General features: G+C 42.2%; 1 protein-coding gene across 6 annotated transcripts in view; it reads right to left on the minus strand.

Annotated features, from left to right (window-relative positions):
* LOC126353000 (uncharacterized) overlaps positions 1 to 24,456 on the minus strand; it is a 238,498-nt gene that overhangs the window by 184,362 nt on the left and 29,680 nt on the right. For all 6 annotated transcript variants that reach the window (XM_050002731.1, XM_050002730.1, XM_050002729.1 and 3 more), the window contains one exon: positions 15,439 to 15,569. In XM_050002731.1, the coding sequence (XP_049858688.1) occupies positions 15,439 to 15,569 (131 nt within the window). The remainder of the gene's footprint in view (positions 1 to 15,438; positions 15,570 to 24,456) is intronic.

Here is a 24,456-nt window from a genome sequence, read left to right on the forward strand (position 1 = left end):
AATGCAGCTGCCACATAGAACAGATGCAGCTATCTAGAGGGGATGGGGAAGAGGAAGGGATGTCAGTGTACAGGAAAGAGCACTGTCTTGCAGAGTGTGCAGGACTACACTGCCAACTGGCATGCTGTGGGTGGGGGGGGGGGGGGGGGGGGGAGAGGTGGAATGGAGAATGAAAAAGGAGAGGAATGGGAAAGGGAAAAGACTGGCAAATGCATTGGCAGAGGGTGACATACAAAGAAGGTGAGGGGATGAGAATAGGGAGGAGGTGATAGGGACAGAGGGCACGCAAATATTGGGTGGAGGGTGTGGGGTCAGCGGGTTATCAGAGTTTGAGGCCTGGATAATTTCAGGAGTGGAGACTGTGTTGTAAGGAAAACTCCCATCTGTGCAGTTCAGAAAAGCTGATTGTAGAGGGGAGGATCCAGACCGCTTAGACAGTGAAGCACCTGTTGGTATCAAGCATGTTATGTTCAGCTGCATGCTGTGCCACAGGGTAGCAATCCCAAAACTGAACCCTGTCTCTTATAGTTCACGACACCATTCCATGTAATCCTTCGCAAACCTCTTCCCACCTAACCACCCCCTAGTCACTTTTCTGGAATTCCCTGAAATGAGGAACCTCCTACCCAAGATCTTTCCCACCCCTCCTAAAGTGGTGCTCCATCTCCCACCCAACCTCCATAAGATCCTGGTCCATCACTATGCCACTTCCTGTCCCTGTGGAAGACCCGCCCAATCCACCCACCCACTTCATGTTCCAGTCTTGTCCCATCCCATCAGAGGCCTGGCCAACTGTGAAAGCAGCCATGTTATATACCAGCTCTGATGCAATCATTGCACAGTTTCTTTATATTGATGTGAATACCAACCATCTCTGCACCAGGATGAATGGCCACTGCCAAACTGTGGCCAGGAGCACAGAAGACTACCCTGTGGCACAATAAGCAGATGAACATGGCATGCTTGATTTCAATGGCTGCTTCACTTCGTGAGCCATCCAAATCCTCCCGTCCACCACCAGCTTTTCAGAACCGCGTAGATGGGAGTTGTCGTTACAAAACATTCTCTGCAACCAAAATTATTCCAGCTTCAACCTGCAGTGCCCTACTGCCACCACACCCCATCCAACAGTTTCCACCCCCTCTATTCTATTAACTCCTCCTTATTCATGTCCCCTCACCCATCTGCTGCCAACACACCTGCCAGTCTTTCTCCTTCCCTACTCTTCTTCTGTTTTACTCCCCATTTCCCCCTACTGCCCCACAGCCTCCTGGCACTGTGCCTGTTGGCAGTCTAGTCCCTGCACTTTCTGCCAGACAGCAGTTCTTCTCTCCCCATACCCATACCCTACTAGCCTTCTCCAGCCCTGCCCCCTCCAAACCACTGCTTTCATTCTACGTGACAGCCGCATTCCGGTCCAAGCTGCCAGAGGTGACGGTCTCGTAGGCGTGCTTACTTGTGTGAACGAACCTGTGTGTTTCTTTTTCTGATGGAGGTTTTGATTGAAAGCTAATGTGAAGCGTCTTTTCATTGTGCATAACTGCAATTCAACGTGTCACCTTCACAGTAAGTAAAAGTCTACCTTTTCCCTATAAATTGTTGATACTTAGTTAAATTTATGGGTTAAGTTTAACTGAGAAATTTAAAACATTTATGGAACTGATACACATTCATTAAAAACAAATAATTTTTTTAGAATTTTAAAATAAAACGTACCTGAGTACATTACAATATTTTGATACTTTGAAGTCATACTACTAAATATTACCACCTACATACATTACCTTTTGTTTCATTACAAAAAAATCAAGTATTCTTGTAGCAGAAAACATTTTGTTTGTCTCTGAGTCCCTCCACCTAAAATTTTAAAAAACTTGAAAATACTATCATCAAATATTCGCAAACAGCTGTTATATTTAATGTCTGATGGATTTTTCTGCTTTTTTTCGGTGCTCTTATTATGTACATTTATATCTCAGCAAAACTGAGAAATTATTATGACTGTGAAAACCCAGGCTGGAAATAATCCAAAAAGGAAAACAGGCTGTCACTCACCTGAAGAGGATTTGCACAAATGTACTTCTTTAAGAAACACACGCACACACACACACACACACACACACACACACACACACACACACACACACACACACACACACACACACACACACACATGGGGGGGGGGAGAGGGAGAGGGAGAGGGAGAGGGAGAGGGAGAGGGAGAGGGAGAGGGAGAGGGAGGGGTTAATGTGCACTGCATTTTGTTGGGCAGCCTCCAACAGTTACCAACCTAACATCTAGGCAAGAGTGTACAATAGTTTGTATGTGGAAAGGGGTAGATGTGGGAGGGGGGGATGGGGTATTTGTAATATTTTGGTAGATGAATGGCAACTTTTAAGTAGCCATATGAAAAGTTCCAGATCCAGCCCCATTAAAAACTTACATAGTACCTACTTTAAATTAATTTTTTTGTTTAAAATAGGAATGTGTGTAAACTATAGTGTACCACTGAACTTAATAGTGACTAATTTCTTGGTTATAATTCAAAAAGCTGAATGGGGTGCCATTTGCTTCAACATTATTGCAGAAATGTACTTCTTAAAGTACTAGGCATATCCACACATAATAGTTTCCAGACAATGTATTGTGGCCTAATTGTTGTTGGTTGCATGGTTGTTAGGTTGACAATTGTTGGTGGCTGCCAACAACAGCTAACACACAGCACACATTGGCCAACATGTGTCTGGAATTGTGTGTGGATGTGTCTGGTGCTTTAAGTGCATTTGCACAGATCATCTATAAGTGAGTGGTAGACCGTTCTCCATTTTTGAATTATAACCAAAAAACTGGACACTTTTGAGTCCGCCAATACACTGAGCAATTAGTTACAAACTTAGTTGTGAAAGCTGGAACGAAAACAGAAATGGTTTGTTCACTCGCAGCTTCAATGTGAGTGTGTGTACTACGAAGGTGTCTCATTCAAATTATTTAGTGTAGGACATTTTGGCCTGGAGGACCTATCAACTCTCATAATTGGTTGGTTGGACAACTTGGCATTTTCAGTAATAGTAAAAGAAGTAATTGAATCACTGAATGAACTACACTTTGACCAACAAAGAATGCTGCAATTACACACTCATTATGACCTTGAAAGAGGGATTCAATGATCTGCTTCTACGATGAAGCCTTGTTTTTCACTCGGTTCACATTGCTGAAAGAACACTGCTGTAGTGCTTTCAGAAAAATGAATCACACTATTAAAATGGTCTTACGTCCTCTTAGTCAAGCAAGAGCAGATGAATCAGGAAAGCTCACAAAAGCTGTGCTCAATAGACCAGAATGACTTTCACCAGAAACTTCTACTATGTTATGACCATCAAATGGTTCACATGGTAATGAGTAAGTCCCAACTGGAGAAAGACTGCCTCATGTGTATAGGTCTTGGCCATTCTACTCTAGAATTTCAGTAGCTCTAAAAAAGTTCTCAGGGCTACATAAAGTACCAAATTTATCGAGTACAAAGTAATATTTGCAAGGAAATTGTAATTTCTTGTGAGTTCAAGACAAGACACATTTGTACAACAAAATTCTTATTATCAGCAATGCCAGGTCCTCGCTGATTATGACATATTGAAGGATTTGAAACTAAAATTGTGAATTTCTTTGAATGGTGAAATTTGCAAATGTAAACATTTGCTCCAAAATTTTATCTATACCACAAGTGGCTTCTAAATTTACAGTTTTAAATAAAATTGCCAAAAAATTTATCTTAAACAGTAGGTGGTTATATTGGATATGTCTATCAAGAAGAAATAGACAACACAAACAAAATGGCAAGCATAAATGCAAATGCATTATGTGGGCTTTTTATATAAATGCAGTAAAACTTTTTGCAAAAGCTATACTTTGTGTCACATTAAAGACTGCACTCATTAAAATGATACATCGCGAATGATTGGCTGTAATATTTTGAAGCTCATTTTCTAAGTCTTATCCAGAGGGTCCCCAAAGCCAACAAATCCTGTTCTAGAAATAAAACTGCTTTTTTCTAATGAAACAAAAGTAAGGAAAAATAGTAGGTGGTAGTATTTAGCAATATGCAAATTTGATAGGATTGACAACAAATAACTTTTCCACTCATTTTACAAATAGGCACTTAGTAAACTTTACTCAAAAATTATTGCAGTGACAAAATTTTTGAATTATTGACCAAACTGATTTTTCTTAAACTATGAAATTATGTAACATGACAATGGTGAATAACACAACCTTGAAATTTTGAGTGTGAAGAGCACAAAAAATATTGATTCTAATCTTATCTCCTTTTGATTACTACTATACTTTCAGTTTTAAGTGTTCGCAAAATTGGCCTAAACTGGTGTATAACTCACAGGACAATCTGAAACCCTTCTATTGAAAGTTAATGAGTCATGAAAGTTTTGTACCTTGAGCTCAGTCTGTGCTCAGCTTAGTTTGATTCTATCACAAAAATCTGTGCAAAATTTGTTTCATTGGAGGTGGTGGATAGGACAAAAGGACGATTAAACTACATACATATTCACAGATAATACAATACTTGGGAATATCAGCCACATAATTACTAAAATCTGAAGACAGCATGAAAATTGGACAGGATCTGTGCATGTTGCTCCTCTGAATGACATCAACAACACTTCCCTCAATACTTTCATCACTCTGGCACTGCACTAAATTCATCAATGTCTGTTTACTACAGGATTTTATCTCAGTATCTGTACCTCTACCTCCATATCCATTCTCCTTGTCTTCAAACATGTATCACACAAATGATTACAGTCTACACTTTTAAATTATTGAATCCAAAATTTTACTATGACACAAGAACAATCAAATACGTTGGTTTTTCATATTACCACAGTTTGTGCAGCGGCACATCATTAAAGGTGATAAAGAATGTTTTCACTGAATCAGAAGAATGTTCTAGAATATTTTATGTAACATAACACATGCTATAGGAAGTATTCAATTTTCAAGAGCTTGATTTCTCCATATGCAATTTTTTTCTTCTGCTTTTATGGAATACTCTGTGAGTACTTGAAGGAATATAGACATACTGAAAACTGAAACACAGCATTGATGTTGTCTGAGGATGCCTTACTGCGTATTTCAATTTTAATATCTTCTACTACTGCAGTCGTTGTCATCGTCATTGTCTACTTAATTAATAAAATGTGAAATTCTCAACTTACAAGGAAAGGTCCCCAGCGGTGCAATTGACTTTTTTTTAAAAAAAACTATCTATATGGTGATGTAGGTTAAGATCCCAAATATCACACACCACAGCCATTGAACCTGGTAGGCCCTCGAGTAATTGATGATAAATTCAAAAGTTTGTGCGACACTCAACAGCATTCAAAAAGTTGCATTATATAGTATGGATGTGTGGTATAATTGATAAGATAACAGCTTCACATGCAGGAGGTTGGGGGTTCGAATCTGATCAGATACACTAAATTTTTATTTTTAAATTGTTATCGAACCTCATCAATATCTGGATACTACAGGCTTTAATCTCAGTATCTGTACCTCTACCTCCATAATTGGTTTAAATGTAATTTTTATTTGTGGCCCTTTGTCACATCATTTTAATCACCATATGAACTTTTTCATTTGTTTCATACTTTTTCTTTATATCATTCTTTTTCCAATCGGAATTTTTGTGAATATGAATTTAATTATATTTATCTAGTATAATACTCAAGTATTACAAAAGATGAATTAATCTATCTAGACTCGTGAAATGGCGTGAAAAATGCATTTTTGTTACCAGACATGCTATTTTTTTTGCACGGTAATCTTCAAACAAACATTTAAAACATAACCTAAATGTCTACTGCACTGTGGACAAAATAATGCAGACGAAAATTTAAATGAAAACAAGTTTATAAGGAAAACAAAATTCAAGCAAAATCAGAAACAAATAAAATAAGCGCAAATAATGTGGACAAAAATGAGAAAGAAAAAGAAATTAAATTGAAACTAATATGCAAAATTAATTGAAAACATATGAACAAAGATTTTGAGTGGAGAAAGAATGATAGGAAGAAAAATGAGAGCGAATTAAGTAGTGGATATTGTTAAAAATTACATTTAACTGAATTAATTGAATAAGAATGACGATTAAAGTCTTTTCAGTAAAGGTTCAAAAATAGAAAATAAACCTGATGAGATTCAAACCCCCAACATCCCGCATGCTAAGCTGTTACCCCATCCATTATACCAGACAATCAGACTACATAATGCAACTTTTTTAACGCTATTAAGTGTCACACAAAATACCACTTTTTTTTCCAATTACTCACAAACGAGAGCCCAACAGGATGAGTGGCTGCAGTGTGTGATACCTCGGTTCTTAACCTACATCACCATATAGATAGTTTCAAAAAGTCGAGCACAGCACTGGGAACCTCTCCTTGTTAGTATTAACTATAATGAAGTATGCGTCTATGAAGATTTTTGTCAAAAAGTGGCGTCAACTATAAAGGACTTGCAACACGGCGGCCGAACTCCTGGAGTGGGGCCTCCCAGTCAACAATACCATACGACATGTCAATCCAATAAAATCTTCACAAGTGTGTTGCCACATGAGATCATAGTGGAGTGTTACATTTTGGAAAAGTTACTCTCTCTTATCACCATCTAGCACAACAGAACAAAGTAAGTGTTATCACTGTGTATTTGCAATCAGTAGCTGACAACCCCAACCTTTCTATCATTTCTGCTTCTTGATCCATGAAGGTACTGCTATAACTCTGACATTATTTCTGAAACTACATTTTCAGCTCTTCCAGCGGCTTGATACATTCCTCATTTACTTTTATACATATAAATACACCACTGGGCACACAAGAGGCAACCTTTCAGCACCTCTGTATGATCTTACATGCAACTATATCAACCACCATTAATCCAAGAGGGTGGGAGGGGGGGGGGGGGGGGGGAAAGCACGTAAGAAATATTAAAATCTGGTTTTTTACACACTGCCTCACATGCATACGTATATGTAAGATATACTGCAAACATCTCCCCTCTCCCTTCTGCAACCATAACAGCAGTATTATACACACACATAGAATTACTAGCTTTCGCAACCGATGGTTGCTTCTTCAGGAAAGAGTGAAGGAGAGGGAAAGACGAAAGGATGTGGGTTTTAAGGGAGAGGGTAAGGCGTCATTCCAATCCCGGGAGCGGAGGGGAAAAAAAGGATAGGTATATACTAGCGCGCGCGCGCGCGCGCACACACACACACACACACACACACACACACACACACACACACATATCCATCCATACATACATATACAGACACAAGCAGACATATTTAAAGGCAAAGAGGTTGGGCAGAGATGTCAGTCGAGGCAGAAGTGCAGAGGCAAAGATGATGTTGAATGACAGGTGAGGTATGAGCAGCGGCAACTTGAAATTAGCGGAGATTGAGGCCTGGTGTACAACGAGAAGAGAGGATATATTGAAGGGCAAGTTCCCATCTCCGGAGTTCGGATAGGTTGGTGTTGGTGGGAAGTATCCAGATAACCCGGATGGTGTAACACTGTGCCAGGATGTGCTGGCCGTGCACCAAGGCATGTTTAGCCACAGTGTGATCCTCATTACCAACAAACACTGTCTGCCTGTGTCCATTCATGCGAATGGACAGTTTGTTGCTGGTCATTCCCACATAGAAAGCATCACGGTGCAGGCAGGTCAGTTGGTAAATCACGTGGGTGCTTTCACACGTGGCTTTGCCTCTGATCGTGTACACCTTCCGGGTTACAGGACTGGAGTAGGTGGTGGTGGGAGGGTGCATAGGACAGGTTTTACACCGGGGGCGGTTACAAGGGTAGGAGCCAGAGGGTAGGTAAGGTGGTTTGGGGATTTCATAGGGATGAACCAAGAGGTTACGAAGGTTAGGTGGACGGCGGAAAGACACTCTTGATGGAGTGGGGAGGATTTCATGAAGGATGGATCTCATTTCGGGGCAGGATTTTAGGAAGTCGTATCCCTGCTGGAGAGCAACATTCAGAGTCTGATCCAGTCCCGGGAAGTATCCTGTCACGAGTGGGGCACTTTTGGAGTTCTTCTGTGAGAGGTTCTGGGTTTGAGGGGATGAGGAAGTGGCTCTGGTTATTTGCTTCTGTACCAGGTCGGGAGGGTAGTTGCGGGATGCGAAAGCTGTTTTCAGATTGTTGGTGTAATGGTTCAGGGATTCAGGACTGGAGCAGATTCGTTTGCCACGAAGGCCTAGGCTGTAGGGAAGGGACCGTTTGATATGGAATGGGTGGCAGCTGTCATAATGGAGGTACTGTTGCTTGTTGGTGGGTTTGATGTGGACGGATGTGTGAAGCTGGCCATTGGACAGATGGAGGTCAACGTCAAGGAAAGTGGCATGGGATTTGGAGTAGGACCAGGTGAATCTGATGGAACCAAAGGAGTTGAGGTTGGAGAGGAAATTCTGGAGTTGTTCTTCACTGTGAGTCCAGATCATGAAGATGTCATCAATAAATCTGTACCAAACTTTGGGTTGGCAGGCTTGGGTAACCAAGAAGGCCTCCTCTAAGTGACCCATAAATAGGTTGGCATACAAGGGGGCCATCCTGGTACCCATGGCTGTTCCCTTTAATTGATGGTATGTCTGGCCTTCAAAAGTGAAGAAGTTGTGGGTCAGGATGAAGCTGGCTAAGGCGATGAGGAAAGAAGTTTTAGGTAGGGTGGCAGGTGACCGGCATGAAAGGAAGTGCTCCATTGCAGCGAGGCCCTGGACGTGCGGGATATTTGTGTATAGGGAAGTGGCATCAATGGTTACAAGGATGGTTTCTGGGGGTAACAGACTGGGTAAGGATTCCAGGCATTCGAGAAAGTGGTTGGCGTCTTTGATGAAGGATGGGAGACTGCATGTAATGGGTTGAAGGTGTTGATCTATGTAGGCAGAGATACGTTCTGTGGGGGCTTGGTAACCTATACACAAATAGTGGACCGTATTGTGGATTGTGAAGTATTTACTGGCCAGATCATGTCAAACTGCAAATCAGGTATCCCACAGAACTAAAGAAAGGGGTTTGGTAGCAGCTCTTAATTCGCTGATACATAAATTGCTGCATTATTAACTTATGTTGTCACTTTATTACTGTAATTAATTTTATTTCAGTATAGGCATTATGTTGCTGTACACTAAACAGAAAAACACAAAAATGTTTTAATTAGCATTAGGTGCACCACAACATTTCATACTTTAGCACATTATCTATACTTTTTCCTCCATAATATGCACTAATGATTTATTGCCAAATGAAACAGAAAGCTAAAACCTATTTGTATACAACATAAGCAGGAAATACCTAAATGATCTGCAACTAGTGCTTTAAAAATGCCAACAAAATACTGCTGCATACAATAAAATATTGTGCTCCATTATTACATTATTTTGAGTGACTCATGTTTTGTTCTGGCACAATGGAGAAACACCCAATGAAATGAAACAATTTATGCTTGTGACTGAATGTAAACTGAATAACTCAAATTACAAACATACAGTCAAGACTAACAAAACACCCATGGCTGCTTCAAGCTGAGCTATGTGTAAACTCCAGTTTACAGCCTGCATTTTACACACATTATGCTTCCAAACAAAAGAAACTGGGCTCCAATTTGCATAGTGCAAGAGTCTTACCTTGTCACCATAGCTAAGTTCTATAAGCTCTCTACAACGAGTAAAATGCTTTATCTAATTTACTGAGACCCTCAGTTGTTAGAAATACTTACAGGGATCTGAATACTCCTATATAAAATTAAAGCTTGCAACAAACTAAAATAAATACTTATTATTATCTGATCAAACATGCTATATTAGTATAAATTCAAGTCTTCACTGTATTGTCACTTGTTATGTTGTGTAATCGGAACTGAACAGGCCTACAGTATTTGTGCAGAGACCAGAAAGTGTGTGCACAGTAATAAATAATTATGTCAAATTGAAAATACATTTCAGAAAATTATAAAATTACAAAAACCATATTATTTCATAAAGTAGTAGGGAAGAAAATTGTATTTTATTGGAGGTTTTGTAGGTTAAGTAGAGATTTCTATTGGAGATGTGAGGATATGATGGAGAGCAAGCACCTACTTACAGATTTGCAAGAAACAGTTATCGGGTGGGGTGGGGTGAGGTGGGGATGGGGGGGGGGGGGGCAGTGCTATTTAAATAGCTTGCAGTGAGTACCTGTAAAGTTGGTAAACAGCATGTGTGCTTTCTCCAGATGGTTTGCTTTTTACACTGTATGATTTATCAGCGATAGTATGGAACTAGGTGGCAGTGGATGGGAGCATGATGAGATTTTACAACAGGAACAGTTACAGAAATAGCTGTAACAGTTTGGGAATGTCACATGGTTTAACTAGCTTAGGATGGAGGTTAGCAGATGGCTGGGTAGTGTGTGTGTGTGTGGGGGGGGGGGGGGGGGGAGTAATAAGGAAGAGACTACCTTATTTCAGGTCTTGCCTTAAAAAGTCAATGCCTTGACAGAGTAATACGCTGAGCTATCTAACACTTGATTGACAAGTGGGTACTTCTAATTTGTTGGAAGTGGAAGCTGTTTTACTCAGAGTGTGAGAGGTGGCTACTATATGGCAGATTTGTTTGTGGATAAGATCTGTTGGTACCTGGAGAAGTGTAAAGTTGCTTAAGGTGTTTGGAATACGTCTTAAAGAGTTCGGGGTTAGAGCAGTTATGTTTACATGGAAGCTGGCAAGGTGCAGATATTGCTGCTTGTTAGTAAGTTTAAGGGCTGAGGTTTGCATGTGAACTTTAATGAGATGGAAGTCAACCTCAATGAAGGTGTGTTTGAATTGTGTAAAGGTGTTGCTCCTGTTGCAGGAAGTGAAGGGGTTGTCATGCACCGTGGGTCCAGGCTACAAAGATGTCATCAATAAATCTATACCAAGCCCTGGGGCCCATCCCAGCTCCTGGGTCCTCAGGAGTGCCTCTCTGAAGTGATCCACAAAAGGGTTTTGTGGTATCAATAGTTCTGATGCCACAGCATAGGTGCACGTTCTTAGGTTGGCACTACAAAAGTGGATGAACTATGCCGACCACAGTGCCCTCTAGCCGACGCTGTGGAGCTCAACGAGTGCCACTCTGCTTTCTGCCCATTCCATCAAGAGCAGACAGCCTGGAAACATCGCTTCAACTTCAGTGTGTGTTGGCTTGCTATTGAGACTTTGTACTACTTACGACGGGAATATGGCTCGCACCTACGTGCTCATCATCGCAAAGTTATGTAACCATTTACTAACTTGTTTTTGCCTATAGTAAACATCTTTAACTGCAGTACCGAAGTGCTTCACCACTCCTACTCCTACTCGCTTCCTTCAATCGGCCTATTTTGCACATCACAGGAGCAGGCCCACGCGCTGCCTTCCAGGCGGGATACACGAGGTTCGAATAACACAAGGGAACAAGTTCCCACATTGTTTCTCTGATTTGTCTGTAGGTCTGGCCTTCAAATACGATGAAGTTTTGAGTAAGGATGACAGTGGATAGTTGAAATAGATGAGGATTTATGTAGATTTTCAAGTGAGCACCAAGAGTCATCATGTTCTAGGATTCAGAAGCCATGTGTATGCGGGATGTCAGTGCAGAGTGAGGTAACAATGATTGTGACACAGAAAGTTTCATGTGGGAGATGAATGGGAGTGGGTTTCAGATGGTCCAGGAAGTGGATGGTGTGTTTTACATACGATAAGAGGCTCTATGTGATGCATAGGAGGTACTGCTTTACCTAGCCCGAGAGAGATGCATTTGGTGGATGCTTTAAAGCCAGTCACAATGGGATAGTCACAATAACTGTTCACACGTAAATTGGAGCACATCTCATCTAAACAGATTTCCCAGAGGGTATTCATCTCTTACCACCCCCCCCCCCCCCACCGATTAATTACCATTTTTTTTTTAATTGTAAGCATTCCCTTTGTCACCCACTACCACCCACACCCTGAATAGCCCAATACATTGCTTTCCCAAGGCTGTGACCAGATAAAGTCATGCCCTGAAATAAGAGCCTTCTCACACCATTCACACTGTTGCCATACATTGTGCTCCTAAAAACTTTTTTATCATAGTCAAACCATATGAGATTCTCAAAGCATTATACATATTCAACAGTTCCTACCTTTCCAGTTTTTCCCACTACCACCCTTATTTGGCCCCAAACTGGTAACACATGCTGTTCACCAGTTTACATTTGTTTACTGCAACACTGCAATAAAATTTATGAGTGTATGAATGGACATAATTCCATTTGGGGACACTCAATACCCATTTATTTATCACAATTTGCAGCGTGACTCATTCATTCTAGATGCCTGCTGCACCAAAAGGACTATTTTGATCCTCCCAAGTGATACTAGTTTCCTTTAACCCTGGAATGGGAACTTGCTCACTTATATATCCTCAGATCCCAACACCCACATGGATTTGACATACATTTACAAACAGTCCCACAATACTTACTTATTATTGTTTTATATTTTATTCATTTACTTTGTTGCTTTCTTATAAATGTTCCCCATCCTATCTCACTTACTCTTTGATTACCTTTCTCTTCTTTCCAGTTTTTAATTTCACTATCCCTTCCACTTCTCATTGTTCCTCCTCTATCCATCTATTGTTTTAGACTCTGTCTTCTTGTCATTTCTGGACCAAAGCTGGAAAAATGCTTACCAATATACAGTCTGACTTCCTATGCTCTCAGATGCCTCCGCCAACATCTTTGTTTCCGCTCATCCTCACAATAGGTGAATCCCTCTATATCTACATTTTGAGAGGTATGCCCCTCCTTTCTAGCCTTCCCAACATATCCCTCTTTCCTCCATACGGAAGGAATAATAACTCTGTAGGTTGGGGGTAGTTTTTCCATTCTAAAATGTGTCTGTTGATAGTTGGGCAGGGGTTTGTTTTGAGGAAGGAGACAAAACAGCAAGTTCATCGGTCTCATCAGATTAGTGAGGTATGGGGAAGGAAATCGGCCGTGCCTGTTGACAGCACTGAAATTTTGTCTCCTGAAATTAAACTCAGCACTTCTGTCAGAAAATATATTGGTAGCTACTGAGTTTTACTAAAAACACTTGAAACTAGAATGAAAAATACTCGTGGACTGTTTCCAACCATTTGAATGTTTTCTGCTATTGTGATTAGAATAACGTACAGCATCATTATTAATTAAAAACACGACAGGGAAGTATACTGAGCACGTGAATACTTGAAAAAAAGTGTAGACACTGAATTGAGCACAACTCAAACAATGATTGGGCCACTGCTGAAGTTGTGTTTTGTGCTTAAAGTGCTTTTTAAGAGATGTAAAGGGAAAGAACTCAGGGACACCAAAAAATTATATTTACATCCACAAAACAGGAACACAATTTGCTAACTTTACTGCTGCTTTTCATCTGGATGGAGTTCTTCATTATTCTGCTGATACTTGGTTATAGTCTGATACAAAAGGAAAATAAATGCTTTGCTGTTCCAAGTAAAAAATATTTTATTTGTTTCATAAAAATTGTAACAAAAAACTGATTTCTAGAAAAATCTACAAAACAGTTTTGCCTGTAATTGTAACAGTCTTCATTTCTACTTTAGTGTTACAATTATGCTAATTTTTGAATGTTTTTATTGTATAAGTAGTAAACCAAGCAATTTCTTGACATGGTAACACCATTCTTTTATATTACTGAGTATACTTCAATGTGAATCATTGTGCATTACATTAAAACAACACCATAGGCAATAATATCAAACGTACAAACATGAGTTTAAGGAACTCCTTTCATCAACTGTAAAATTTCTTTTGTATGATACTAACATCTGCCCCAGTGTCACACTATGGAATGCCATACATTAATGATGATGGTGATATGTACATCTTGAAAGCACTATTGTTTTTGGTTTCCAGTTACTTGCTTTATAGTGTAATTGGAAATATGTTTAACCCTGGCTGTACAGTGTGCTTCCTTAGGCCGGTATTACACTATCAAATTTCTTCGTCCAATATCTTTGTCAAAGAAATTTGATGGTGTAATAGGGAACTTTGTCGAATGTCGTCAAATATTTGATCAAATCTAGGGCCTCACTGTAGATTTGATCAAAGAAGTCGCTTGTCTTCTGTTCACTGCAATGTGACATGTTACCACGTGGAGCACTAGCATCGCTGCAGCGTTCTGTCATCTGTAGTGTTTTTATAAACATTGCCGGCAAATACAATTGGTGTGTACCAACAACTACAAAATTAACAGAGATGTATAAAGCTGAAGAGGCACTTTACAATGTGAGGCACTCTGAATACAAAAATAGGTTACGACGATTGGAGACCTAACCTAACCTAACCCAACCCAACCCTCTCCTGTAGCAAGGAATCGGAGTGTTAAAGTGAGCCTGTCTTCTGCAAATGTAGCAGTTCTTAAGTGAATATTGTGCTTTGTGATATGAGGGTACACTTCACTGTGCACATACAGAAATGTATGGTCATCCATTCTTAAGTAAATGATGTACGACTTGACGTCCTCCACTATAAGCTCATGTAATAAATTTTGTTGAATGCTTTTATCGTGTCGTCGTAAAACCCACAGCTACACCCAGGTATGTTTCCTTTTTTTCCCCCGCTTCTCTTCCACATGTGCACACAGTGCAATTGTGGTACGTGCAACTGCTGCAGTTAATAACAAGTTGTTGTTGTCGCCATCTTGAACTTTGATGTAAGATACGATGACAGTGTAATACCCCTTCAAGCGCTATGTCAAAGATCTTTGTCAAATATATTTGATGGAATATTTGATCACATCTTTGATCAAATCTTTGACAACGAAATTTGATAGTGTAATACCAGCCTTAGCAAATTTGTCATTGAAATGTGTGACACCTAAAATACAGAAGATTTAAACAAAAATTACAGTAGTGTCATCTGAATACTGTTACGAAAAGAAGTAACTTTCAGGAAATATTTTAAGACATCTAGCATGCATGTTTTAAGTTTTTTTTTTACAAACTACAAATTCATGCAGCTGCATTAGAACTATTCCAGAGGCTTACACAAGCTCAAATTTCTAGTCTCGCAAACACTGCTACTGAGGCTGTCGAGGTTGCCAATATATACTACTGATCTTCAGTTGTTGCTGATAACCAATAACTCGATCCTGGGCAACCTACAATATTTGTCACGTTACAAGTCTGGAAATGTAGAGCATACTCTAATTTACAAAGCTCCAAAAAGAAAAATATCATTTCGCTCTTCGTGATCTACATGACCAAACAGTGTTACTAACCTACCATGCCATAGGTTGAAACAATGCATTTTCTGAGTTTTTTTGTATTATAAATGGGGTTCCAATCTTGGCAAATTTGCTGGAAAATCATACCATATTATCCCACTTTCCAGGCCATGTTTGCTTTGTTGCTGAGCGCTGCTGCAACCAAAGGCACAGTCCCTTCTCTGGATGCCTCACATACCCATTGATGTCAACACCATAGTTACGAATTCCAAATAAACCTGAAAAACAGCATGTATTTTTTGATTTCTCAGTTTCTTCAGAAAAAAATTAAATTACCATTAAAACTAATATGACAAACAGATATCACATTTTAGAAACACAACAGTACAAGAACTCCAGCAATACGAAAGAGTACAAATATTTCACTGACATAATCTAACACTTATGTTATTTCAAGGCAAATCCTTAGAGGATTTAAGCAATTCATTCCATTGCATCAATATAACCAGAATTAATACTAGAAATTTATCAATGAAATTATAATTTAAAGTGGTATAAAGTAAATGTCATAAACAGCAGACTGAAGTTGGTTGGTTGGTTGGTTTAAAAGCGGGAGAAGGGACCAAACTATGAGGTCATCGGTCCCTTGTTCCTAATAAAACAATGCCACAAGTGTGAGAATAAAATGGACGAAACATATAACACAAAACGGAAAGAAAGGAAAAGCCACAAGAACGAAGGGAAGGCAACGAGCACTGAAAGGAACAAAAGAGGACAAGAAAACAACGGAGAGACACTAGAAACAGAAGAGAGTAAAACATGAAAGCAGATTACAGTGGCTGGCCAACCACAAGAATAAAAAGGGAAAGCCAGTCACTCTGCAACACGTTACAACCTATACCTAAAAGCACTAGGGTGGAGGACACAAAGGGACAAAGGACAAGCGCTAAACCCTACATAGAAGTATAAAACCCACTCTCACATATAAAATGTACAACTAAAGCTGCTGTGGAGGCACTGCCGCCCAACACCGGAGGCAGGATGCTGGGAAAGTTAAAAGTGTGCTGCAGAGCGGCTGAAAGTGGGCAGTCCTGCAAGAGAGTACGACTATCATTTGGGAGCCACAGCGACACTGAAGTGGGTACTCGCGACGGAGTAAGTAACCATGTGTTAGCTGCATATGGCCAATGAGGAGCTGGCAGAGGACAACTGATTCCCTGCGAGAGGCCTGCATGGAAGACTTCCACACATTCATAGTCTCCTTAATGACACGCAGTTTGTTGTGTGTGCTGTTACTCCATTCCGTCTCCCAAAGCTGGAAAACCCTGCGGTGTAAGACAGAACACAGGTCAGCTTCGGAAATGCCTATCTCCGAAAACAGTTTCCGCGTCTCCTGTTTGGCCAGCCTGTCGGCAAGTTCGTTGCCGGGGATTCCGACGTGTCCTGGGGTCCACACAAACACCATGGAACAGCGGGACTGTTCCAGGGCATAGATGGACTCCTGAATGGACGCTACCAAAGTGTGGTGAGGGTAGCACTGGTCAATAGCTTGTAGGCTGTTCAATGAGTCAGTGCACAGGAGAAATGACTCGCCAGGGCATGAATGGATGTACTCAAGAGCACAAGATACGGCCGCTAGCTCTGCAGTGAAAACAGTGCAGCCAACTGGCAAGGAGTGCTGCTCAATACGTCCTCCATGAACATATGCGAAGCCTACGTGACCATCAGCCATTGAGCTGTCAGTGTAAACTGCTTCAGAGCCCCAGAACACTCCAAGAATCGAGAGGAAGTGACAGCAGAGAGCGGTGGGTCTAACGGAGTCCTTAGGGCCATGCAAAAGATCCAGACAAAGCTGTGGCCGAAGTGTACACCACGGAGGCGTAGGTGAATGGACCGCAAGTAGAGGTGGTAAAGGGAAGGACTCCAGTTCGGAGAGAAGGGACTGCATGCAAACCGCAATCGTTAGCCCCGATCTGGGCCGCCAATGCGGGAGATGGACTGCCTCAGGCGGGAAAAGGAGACGGTAATTCGGATGCTCAGGGGAACTATGAATGTGTGCTGCGTAACTGGTGAGCAGTTGCGCACATCTGATCTGCAGTGGAGGGACACCAGCCTCCACCAGTACGCTGGTCACTGGACTCATCCTAAAAGCTCCTGTCGCTAATCTAACCCCACAGTGTTGTAAAGGGTCGATTAAATGCAATGCTGATGGTGCTGCCGAACCATAAACCACACTTCCATAGTCAATTAGGAATTGGACAAGGGCTATAGAGCTGCAGCAGCGATCTGCACCCCAATTGGTGTTGCTCAGGCAACGGAGGGCATTGAAGTGCTGCCAGCACTTCTACTTAAGCTGCCGAAGATGAGGGAGCCAAGGCAACCGAGCATCGAAAACCAGTCATAGGAATTGATATGTCTCCCCTACAGTGAGTGTATCATCATTAAGGTAAAGTGCGGGTTCCGGATGAACGGTACGACGCTGACAGAAGTGCATGACACACCCAACTTTGCGGCTGAAAACTGAAAGCCGTGAGCTTGAGCCCATGGCTGTGCCTTGTGGATGGCTCCCTGGAGGCGCTGCTCAGCAACAACAGTACTGGAGCAGCAGTACAAAATGCAGAAGTCGTCTGCATACAGAGAAGGTAAGACAGAGGGCCCGACAGCTGCTGCTAGACTGTTATTGGCCACTAAAAATAGAAACACACTCAATACAGAACCCTGCGAGACTCCATTCTCCTGAATATAGATGGAACTGATGAGGCTGATGGGCCTGTAGCTATCCACATCAAGCGGGCTTTTATCAGGGTTGAGCAACGGAATTATGATGCTGTCCCGCCATTGCGATGAAAAGACGCCATCGCACCAGATCCAGCTGAAGACGACAAGAAGATGTCACTTGTAGTCAGATGAGAGATGTTTAATCGTCTAGCTGTGGATGCAATCAGGCCCCGGAGCTGTGTCGGGGCAATGTGCAAGTGCACTGAGGAGCTCCCACTCTGTAAATGGGGGGTTATAGGAGTCACAGCAGCATGTAATGAATGAGAGGAGGTTCCCTTCCAGCCGCCGTTTGAGTGTGTGAAAGGCTGGGGGTAATTCTCCGATGCAGAGACTTGAGCAGGCCCAGGAGCTCAGCAACTGTGTTTGTGTCGGTACATAACTTGCCATTTATGGAACACCGGGGACAACTGTTGGGGCCTGGTACCCAAAAAGACGTTTAATCTTTGCACAGACTTGGGAAGGTGCCGTGTGGCATCCAATGGTGGAGACATATCTCTCCCGACACTCCTCCTTCCTTTGTTTGATAAGGTAGCGAACATGGGCACAGACCCGTTTAAAGGCTATGAGGTGCTCCAGGGAAGGGTGCACACCGATGCTCCTTAATTGCTTCAGCAACTTCCGGCGACCACCAAAGGACTGCCTTATGCCTCAGGCCCCCCCAAAGAGTGAGGGATCGCGTTTTCTGCCGCAGAAACAATTGTGCTAGTCACCTGCTCAACCATCACATTGGTGTTACTGTGTGGGGGAGATTCAGCTGTGACAGCAGAGGTGAAAGTTCTCCAGTCTGTCTTGTTCGAGGCCCATCTGGGCAGGCATCCATGCGCCTGACGCTGGGGCAGTGACCGGAAGATGGAGGAGTGGTCACCACCACTTATGTCATCATGTGCTCTCCAGTGAATAGATGGGAGAAGTCCTGGGCTGCAAACTGATAAATCAATGGCCAAGTAACTACCATGAGCCACACTGAAATGTGTGGCTGCCCCAGTATTTAAGAAGCAGAGGTCGAATTGTGACAGTAAAGTTTCGACATCTCTGCCTCAACCAGTAAGCATGGTGATACCCCGAAAGAGGTTATGGGCATTAAACTCTCCCAGAAGTAGGAAACGTTTAGGGAGTTGATCAGTCAGTGCAGCTAATACATACAGCACCATCTGGAGGAAGATTTACATTACAGATAACTATTTCCTGTGTCATCCTTTTCTGACATCCACAGCATCAAGAGGGGTTTGAAGGGGCACATGTTCACTACAGACCGAGTTTAGGACATAAAACACAAACTACACCTGACACTATTATAGTCGCTACAGTTCCTGTAATATCCCTTACAGCTGCGGAGGGCAGGGCTCCGCATTGCTGGGAACCAGGTTTCCTGGAGGGCAATGAAGATAGCAGGTGTAAAGCTTAACAGTTGCTTTAAGCCAGGCGGTGGAAAAAAACGTTGCAATTCCACTGGAGGATGACATCATGAGACTGGTAGGGCATGGAATATTCAATGAGGCACTTTATGCCTCAGTCACCTGCTGCCACAGATTTATTGCCTCAGCAGTCTATATCCATTGTATCTGAGGGTCTGGCGAGATCTAGGTCCTCAATGGATGCCAAAATCTCCACCCCATCCTCAGCCGCAGAGCTCGCAGATAGCAGTGGTTTGGGTGCCACTGCAATTTCCTTGGTCTTAGGGGTTTTCTTTTTGGATTTCCCTTGCTGCTCCTTGGGTTTCCCTGGCTGGGAGGACTTCACTGGCTCAAGTCTCCTGGATTGAGGACGAGCATGAAGCCCTACGGCCAACTGCTTTTGGGCTCTTCAGCCACTGGCAGGTGTCGTCTTTCCCACTAGAAGGAACCTGGGAATGGAGAGTGACCCAAGGGACCACTACCTAGTGAGAGAAGCCGCAGAAGACTTACGCTTCTCTGGCTTAGAAGTGGGAATGGACATCCCAATGGTTGGTGTGGGGGCAGTGGGTGGGGGAGGGGGAGGGGTGTTGCTCCCAAAGTAGGTGGTTCAGGAGCAGCAGGGAGGGAAATGGCCCCCACCATCAAGGAGGCAGGTGTAGTCTTCCAGCTCTGAGTGGTGACCTGGGATGGCAGAGCTGATGGTGCCAGAACTGTTGTAGCGGCAGCTTAGGACAATGTCATACGCACAGGATGCAGGCATTCAAATTTTCTCTTAGCCTCAGTATAGGTCAGTCTGCCCAGGGTCTTGTACTCCATGGTTTTCCTTTCTTTCTGGAGAACCCTGCAGTCAGGTGAGCAAGGCGAATGGTGCTCTCCGCTGTTGACAGAGATGGGAGGCAGAGCACATGAAGTATTGGGATGTGATGGGTGTCCACAATCTCGGCATGTGACGCTGGAAGTACAGCGGGAAGACATATGGCCGAATGTCCAGCACTTAAACCACCGCATCGGAGGAGGGATACAGGGCTTTACATCACACCGGTAGACCATCACCTTGACCTTCTTGGGCAATGTATCGCCCTCAAAGGCCAAGATGAAGGCACCGGTGGCAACCTGATTATCCTTTGGACCCCGGTGGACACACCAGACGAAATGTACACCTTGGCACTCTAAATTGGTGCACAGCTCATTGTCAGACAGCAAAAGAAGGTCTCTGTGAAATATGATACCCTGACAATATTTAAGCTCTTATAGGGTGTTATGGTTACAGAAACATCCCCCAGCTTGTCACAAGTGAGTAACTCCCGTGACTCTGTAGAGGAAGCTGTTTTGATCAAGACTGACCCAGATTTCATTTTGGACAAGCCCTCCACCTCCCTGAACTTGTCCTATAAATAATCAACAAAAAACTTATGCTTCATCATCGTGAAAGATTCCCCATCAGCTCTCAAACATACAAGGTAGTGGGGCAAATAAGATCCGCTGCCATCCTTAGCCTGATGTTCCTCCCATGGTATGACCAGGGAGGGGAACGATTTGGGGTCGTACTTCTGTGTGTTGAATTGAGCTCATGATCGCTTAGAGGCTGTTGGTGTTTCACACCAGCAGGAGATGATGGACTACGCTTCATTGCGTGTCATCCGCCCCGATGCCACCCACACCGACCAGGGGCCCTCCACACGGGTGCCACCCAGCTACAGCACATCCTGGCAGGATGGCCATTGCCGGGAGTCCCAATGTCCCAGGTGGAAGAGCATCTACCTCTTGGCATGCATGGGGAGTTAACGGCGCATGTATCACCAGAGCTATCCCTGTGTGGTCAGGGGGCAACAACCAACAGAGTACGTGGCGGCCCCACCACAACGGACTGGCTACCATGCTGGATATCATGTGCAAAGAAGTCCATTGTCATCATCGACGCAGAAAGCAACACTGCATGGTGCATGGTGGAAAACGCGCCCAGGAAGGTGTCCTCGCACAAAAGATGGAGAATGGGCAGACTGCAATGTGACGATGAGAAAGTGGGCTAAAGATCTCAATACATGATGGACACTATACACCTTGTAAGGCACCCTTCCCCAATTGGCTCGCTCTTTGGGAAAATTTTGAAGAATGGAAGTCAAACCCTACAGGGGACCATCACACAAAGGCCAAAACGTGTGAAACTCCTTTTAGGTGCCTCATACGACACGCAGGAATACCTCGGGCCTATTCTAACCCCTGGACCCGCAGGGGGAACAACAGACTGAAAATAAGAACGATGTCAAAGATAATCTAATCATATAACAGAACTGAAATGAAATGAAATGAAATGTCGTGTGACGAGGGCCTCCCGTCGGGTAGACCATTCGCCTGCTGCAAGTCTTTCGATTTGACGTCACTTCGGCGACTTGCGCGTTGATGGGGATAAAATGATGATGATTAGGACAACACAACACCCAGTCCCTGAGCGGAGAAAATCTCCGACCCAGTCGGGAATCGAACCCGGACCCTTTGGATTGACAGTCTGTCGCGGTGACCACTCAGCTACCGGGGGCGGACATAACAGAACTGATATGAATGGAATCAACAAATCAACAAAGGAGCTCTTCTCCATCTGTTTACTTACTTCTTAACACCCCCCCCCCCCCTCCAAAATATATCTGAACATACAATGTAAATCATTTTGAATGCATTTTATTACAATGATGTTCGTGAATATTGTGAGTCAACACCTTGGTTACAATTCTGATTATTTTTATTGGTTGAAATGTATCAAATGTAAATCGTTCAATCCATTACTTTCCCTGATGAAACAATGTGTTATGGCAGTATGTTTTGTTCTGTATTTGTCTGTATGATTCTTAGAGTGTGTGATTGCTGCTTGTTTATCACACCAGAGAGATGTCGATTCTCTAATCAGTTCTTTGAAGTTAAGGCTCTTCAGTAATTTCCTCATCCCTACCACCTCTCTTGCACAGGCTGCCACTGATACGCCTTCTGCTGCCTTTGTGCCTCTGCAACTACAGTATGTTTCAGAATTTTCCAGTACTATGTTGATCCTGCCAGTAATATTACATATCCCATAATACTTTTGCAACCATCTATACGAGTAGCCCCATCAGCATCAGCGAATGCTTCAAGTACTTTACCACTGGGATAATACGTGAGTTCGCAATGCACTGTTTCCTTCGCTTGTCTTAGTATTCTTTTTGTTGCATTCAAATGGTTCATAAAAAATTTGAACAATAATGTCACAACTTTGCCACCGAGAAAGCTACATCTGGTCAAGTCTTCTGTGAAAAGTAAAGGAGTCCACCAACAAGCTCATGATGTACAAGATTTTTAACTTCTTCATCACTAGGGATCGGAACAATTGGTATTTTGCGATAAATGCGAAACAGATGTGAATTCTGTCTCACAATGCAAAAACGTGATATTACTTAATAGATGCTGTTTCAAAGTGAATTGTACCTATATGAGCTATTTATCAGATATAGTTTGACACAGCTGTATTTTCTGCGTAGAATATCAAAAATGTAAGCAGTTACTGGTATTGCACGTCATGTGGTGAAGCCCAATTTGGAAAGATTATATGTGCAAAAACCTACATGCAAAATGTAGTGTACGGGTGCAATCATGTATCAATGCGCTCAATCATCTGCTGCCATGCCAATGTGGATGGTTGAATGGTCTGTTTAAGGTACACACTACATAATGCAACTAATTACTCAGCCATGGGACCTAGTATTTTATACAAAATAAACACATATGTTTTTTTACATAAGCTTAAAAGATAGTAAAATATGGGAAGTTTTACTGTGGCAAATTAGGTGGTGGACGCTTTGAGCTGTAATTGCATTGAATACCACTAGAGGTCGGACCTGAACTACATTGTTAACAACACACTAACTTCAACAAGCAATTGCGCACAGGTGTCCCTGAACACTTTTTGTTGTGCATTGCTCAGTGTTTGTTTTTTTTTTCTTTCTTTTTTTTAAATAACTGCAGCAACTAATCCTGGTCTATCACTGATTTTGATTATGACCCTTACAACACCAGAAGAGATCAGCGATCCCTGTGACAATGTGTCAGTTCTACTGTAGGTTGCTGCCTGCGAAATGGTGACGGGGTTTGTTTCCCTGCACCACTCCTTACCCTATAGTGGTCAGAATTCTAGTCTGTTTATGCTCGCACCATCTGGTAAATAGCCTATAGTGCTCACCCTCTGCGCTATACCAACTGGAAATAAAATCTGTAATGATTTCTACAGCACCAAAATTATTCCCTTAACATTAAAATCAAGTCACCGTACGTTCGAATCTACTTCTCTACTGAGTGCCTTGTCAGTTCTATCTGTAGCGTTGTCAGGCGTGGGTCATAGGGCTATGAGTGCCCACGAAATGTCGAAATCAGTAGTCTGCAGATTTTTTAATCTTCAAATTGAGCAGGAAAAGTCAATGTTCAGAGCCACCTTATATTGGAGACACCGTCACTTAACTGATAGGAAAATACTGCTGCTTTTCAACAGAACAATCATTTTTGAAATCTTAAATGCAGTCAAACAAAGAAAACGAAGGCCATTTCCGAAGAAAACAGTACTGAAGTTTTTTCAAAAGCAAACATTCCAGTCAAAGCATTCACAATCAGCAATTTTTTTGACAGTTTCAAATAACTAATAATTTGTTTGTCTTTGTTTAGCATGACAATCTTTTAAATTTGTCAGTCTAATCATTAACAAACAAAGAAAACAGATGCTAATTTCAAGAAAAATAGATGCAAATTTTGCAAAAAATAGATGTGAATTTTGCCAAAAATAGAAGCTACATTTTCTGGTCTCTACTCATCACACTTCTCATCAAGGAAATTCAGTTTCATTTCCATTAGGGTCTTGGCTGCCTTAGCATTCTGAAGCCCAAATCTATCAAGTAGTTGACTGATGAACTGCTTCTGAGAAAGACTAACCCTTACATCTTCACTGTTAACAAATTTTACTCTTAGCACATCCGATACC

This window comes from Schistocerca gregaria, chromosome 1, assembly GCF_023897955.1.
Source record: "Schistocerca gregaria isolate iqSchGreg1 chromosome 1, iqSchGreg1.2, whole genome shotgun sequence".
Classification (NCBI taxonomy): Eukaryota; Metazoa; Arthropoda; class Insecta; order Orthoptera; family Acrididae; genus Schistocerca; species Schistocerca gregaria.